General features: G+C 33.9%; 1 protein-coding gene across 1 annotated transcript; it reads left to right on the plus strand.

Moving 5' to 3' along the window:
• The first annotated feature begins 246 nt into the window (after positions 1-246).
• On the plus strand, positions 247-3,363 carry LOC125201791 (serine/threonine-protein kinase WNK1-like). Its single transcript, XM_048100043.1, has 7 exons — positions 247-747; positions 864-901; positions 1,024-1,251; positions 1,385-1,605; positions 1,688-1,845; positions 1,929-2,373; positions 2,626-3,363. Exons 1-7 carry the CDS (start codon positions 673-675, stop codon positions 2,976-2,978), a joined length of 1,518 nt encoding a protein of 505 aa, XP_047956000.1. The 5' UTR covers positions 247-672; the 3' UTR covers positions 2,979-3,363.
• Positions 3,364-5,022: the final 1,659 nt, after the last annotated feature.

Consider the following 5,022-nt stretch of genomic DNA (forward strand, 5'->3'; position numbering starts at 1 on the left):
TGAAACACAATCTAGAGACAGATGGACAAGGTACACAGCTGAAGTACAGCCATCCCAATCAAGACTAAATCTTGAAAATTTTGAAGCATAATTTCCTGGAAATGCGAAATTCATTTCCTTAAATTACACAATTTTCAATAGTTTAAGGTAAGCCACTTGTGTCATTGCCAGATGACACATACACAATAAGATTAATTCAAATATTTAATTCACTGCTCCTTTGTACGTTGTTGGTCCACTTCTAGCAAGCTGTTTCAGCCCTGTCTATCTTTGAAAAATATGTATATATAAAATTTATACACACACATTAGCAAGAAAAAGGTGTAGTCGTGAGTCAATCAGTGTGTGTAGTGCGTGTGTGGTTTGATATTTCTTTGTTTTTGCCGCTCGTGATGAGATAGAAAGTGATGAAGGAGGAAAGCTAGGAAAGGGAAAAGAAAAAAAAAAGACTTTGTCTTTTTGTGGGGATTTGGAGAGGTGGGAGTGGAGGGATAGAGTTATTCGTTGGAGTTGAAAAAGGGGGTGCCTTTTTCTATTTTTAAAGGTGTAACCTTTTTCAATAATCATTTGTTGAATATTCGATTTTTTTAGCCCCCATTTGTGAAGTAGATCCCTTGTGCTGATTCTTGAATTAGAAATATCTCTCTCTAGACTCTAGATAAGTTTGGAGGAATGAATGGTGGTGTTGATCTTGATTCAGAAGATTCTGAGTTTGTGGAAGTTGATCCCACTGGGAGATATGGAAGGGTATGCTTTCAAATTCTTGAATGTCATTATTTCTTGCTGATTTCTCGAATTTGTGAAATGCATAATCTTTACAACAAAAACTCTAATTTGAGTTATGATTTTGTCTGTGATTGCAGTATAATGAGATTCTTGGAAAGGGGGCTTCAAAGACTGTGTATGTATATCATCACATTAGCCTTTTATGCAGAAATTAGGGAATCATTTAGATGGAGTATATCACAGTTTGTATTAATTTCTGGGCTTATAAGATTTTGCATTATTTTATATTTGTTGCAGTTATAGAGCTTTTGATGAGTATGAAGGGATAGAGGTAGCTTGGAACCAAGTTAAGCTATATGATTTTCTGCAGAGCCCTGAGGATCTTGAAAGGCTGTATTGTGAAATACATCTTCTCAAGACTCTAAAGCACAAGAATATCATGAAGCTATGCACTTCATGGGTCGATACGGCTAACAGAAATATCAATTTCGTGACCGAAATGTTCACTTCTGGCACCCTTAGACAGTGAGTGGTGATCTTGTATTTGGTTGCTGTCTTTGATCTGTATTGATTGAGTTGTTTTAGTTAATGTATTTGTTGATATGTGATGTGTCTTAGGTTGCTTAGTTAATGTTTCTTCTTGATCTGGACTAAATAGGTATAGGTTGAAGCATAGGAGGGTGAATATAAGAGCAATAAAGCATTGGTGTAGGCAGATTCTTCAAGGCCTACTCTATCTCCATAGCCATGATCCTCCTGTGATTCACAGAGACCTCAAGTGCGACAACATCTTCATCAACGGGAACCAAGGGGAGGTCAAGATTGGCGACCTTGGCCTTGCTGCAATCCTCAGGAAATCGCATGCTGCTTGTTGTGTAGGTAAAAAAAATTCCAAGATTCTTGAAAAATCTCGTTGGTGGGATGGAATGTGTTGGTGCTTAATTTCTTGATTCTTCAATAGGGACACCGGAGTTCATGGCTCCAGAGGTGTACGAGGAGGAATACAATGAATTAGTTGACATTTACTCCTTTGGAATGTGCATTTTGGAAATGGTGACGTTTGAGTATCCGTATAGCGAATGCACTCACCCAGCCCAAATTTATAAGAAAGTGATCTCTGTAAGGAATCAAAACTTGTGTCGCGAATGAATGTTGTTTGCTGTATCGTGTGATGAAGTGTTCTTTCTAACTTCATGTTTTAGGGGAAGAAACCCGAGGCTCTATACAAGGTCGAGGATGCTGAGGTTCGTGCATTTGTTGAGAAATGCCTAGCAACCGTCTCGAACAGGTTGTCTGCGTGGGAGCTTCTCAATGACCCCTTTCTTCATATAGATGATTACATTTATGACATGAGGCCACCGACAGGTTATCAGAGGGACTACGACGAGTTAGGCCCCATTTTGAGCCAACATCTTATGAGTACTTATCATAGCACCAGCAGCTCTTTAGTCAATGGCTGCAACAACTATCTTGGCTATGAGCCGGAGAATGACCTAGACTGCAACTCAGTGGAGTATGAGGGCAACGAGATCGAACTGTTCACGAGCCATGAGGACGACCACGGGGGAAATGTAGACGTGGTGATCAAAGGGAGGAGAACTGAGGACGACAACATCTTTCTTCGACTCAGGATCGCAGACAAAGAAGGTAAAAAGATTTGTGATAAGTATAGTTTCTATTTTATCAACTTAAATATTTTTCTTAAAAATGTCCTCTACTTATGGTATTTTTTAAAATCCCAAACTTTGGATAACGTCGTTAACTGTGACACGAATCAAGAATCGCAACGGAAGAGATGAATACCTTGCTAATTCTTGTTTCTTGCTGCCAAAAGAAGTACTAGTGGTTTAGTTCATTTTTGTTGATTATGAGCATGGATGTTTGGTCTATACATTGCAGGCCCCATTCGCAACATCTACTTCCCGTTCGACACTGAGACCGACACAGCCCTGTGTGTGGCGACTGAGATGGTGGCGGAGCTTGACATCATGGACCAGGACGTGACTGAGATTGCCAAGATGATAGACGGTGAGATCGCCTTGTTGGTGCCCGAGTGGAGAAGCGGGGTCGGTTTTGAAGACAGCAGTCCCAACAACAAGACCATAAACCGATGTCACATCTGCACCTCAGATGGCTCCGATGCAGCAGGCTACTCCTTGCAAGTCCTTCAGTGCCCGAAACACGGATGTGGGGCCGTGCACGGACGTTTTGAAGAGATTACGTACCCCTTTGAAGGGGACGAGCAGCAGTAGCAAACTGATTTCGGATATTAAGCGCGATAACAACTTGACAGTTGAAGAAGCAAAAGGCTTGCCATTCGTCTCAACCGAGGCTGGAATGAAGGGAGGGTGGTTCTGAGCCAGCACACGAGCTCTTGTAGTCCGTTGCAGCGCATCTCCGTCCTCAACCATTGCTCGCTCAGACGAGGCAACGGGCGTGTAAAGCATATACTTATAGTAAGTACTGAGGATTAGGGAAAGATGTCAAGTTATGATAGTTTTGGTGCAGCTGTGTAGATTGTGAGCTTGAATGGAAGAAGGTACACACACTCAATGCTCAGAAATATGAAAATTTTGTATCAGAAATTAATATGTTAACATTTATTATTGATATTGATTTGATCACTCTATTTACTAATGCAGTTCATCCAAATCAAAGATTGGTTGATAAATATGGAATTTATATGTTTTTAAGGAAGATTTGACTTGTTTTAAATGTATAATATATAATTTGTGATTGGGTAATGATTTATTAACAAACATTGTACATACAAAATGCCCTTATATTTTAAATCGGTTTTTATTTAAAACGGTTTTATTATTTTCTTACTAATATACCCTTTTATATATATATATGGAAAATTATGAATATGTGGAAGATCAATACAATATTTATGGAAATTTCATAAATTAAGATAATTAAAATTTATCTAGCCAAGATTGTTGCTTATACGTATGTTTTAAACAAATAAATATACTACTACTAATATTTAGCACTAATCTATCGTTAAATTCAAAATTATAAGATTACATATCTTAAAATTTTTATACTTATTTTTTGTGTATTAACAGTAAAGTGATGAAAACAAAAAAAAAAAGTTACTTTATAATTTTAAATTAATATTATATAGTATAAATTTAAGGGGGGAAAAATCAAAAGTTTAAAAGAACCAAACTCCAATATAGTAGTATCAATTAATTATATACGAATAGAATAGTAAAGACTAAAAAAAGATAATGTATAATTAGTATTATTTTAGTGAATGATCATATTAGAAAATTATACATCTAGTTGTTTATATAGCTTAAAATTTTAGTGATAAGTTAATAATAAAATAATTAAATGTGAATGATAATTATTTTTTTTTAATTAAACATAAAATATTTTTTTCCCTCACAGGATTTTATGTGATAGTACTATTATTATTTTGTGAGTTAAATAAAAAGAGAAAAAAGTAAAAGAACAAAAAATAGAGATGATGTTATTTCTATTTTAGCAAATGTGTCATTTTTGTGGGACAATTCAAAAAAAAAATCATTTTTAATAGAACAAGTGGAAAACTTTTGTTGGATGATAACACAAAGAAATTAAAAATATTTCATTTTTAAAATAAAATAATTGGATGAGAATGAATATTATTATTTCGTTGGATATTAACACTTAAAAGTAAAGTATGTGTACGTGGATGTATATTTCGTTGAATATACATCCACGTAGTCGTTTTTATAACTTAAAATTTTATTGATTATTTAATAAGCACTATTCTAGGAAGCGAATAACTAATATTATTTTGTTAGATGATAACACTAGTATATATACATGTAATCATTTTTATAACTTTAAGGTTTAAGAATTATTTAACAAAAAAAATAATTAGATGTGAGTGACTATTATTTCATTGGATGATAACAATAAGAAATTAGTACTATATATACATGTCGTTTTTATAACTTAGATTTTTAATGATTTTTTATTAATAAAATAATTAGATGTAAATGACTATGATTATTATGTTGAATGATAACACTAAGAAATTAAATATATGTTTTTTCATAATTTAGAATTTTACATAATATTAAAGTAATTATTTGATGACCATGATTATTTTGTTGGATGATAACACCAAATATATATACATGTAGTCGTTTTATAACTTAGAATTTTAAATAATTTAAATAAAATAATTGAATAAGAATGACTATGATCATTTCGTTGGATGACAACACTAAGAAATGAAGTATATATACATGTAGTTGTTTTTATAACTCAAAATTTTTATAGATAATATTATAATAA

Source organism: Salvia hispanica, chromosome 1 (genome assembly GCF_023119035.1).
Source record: "Salvia hispanica cultivar TCC Black 2014 chromosome 1, UniMelb_Shisp_WGS_1.0, whole genome shotgun sequence".
NCBI lineage: Eukaryota > Viridiplantae > Streptophyta > Magnoliopsida > Lamiales > Lamiaceae > Salvia > Salvia hispanica.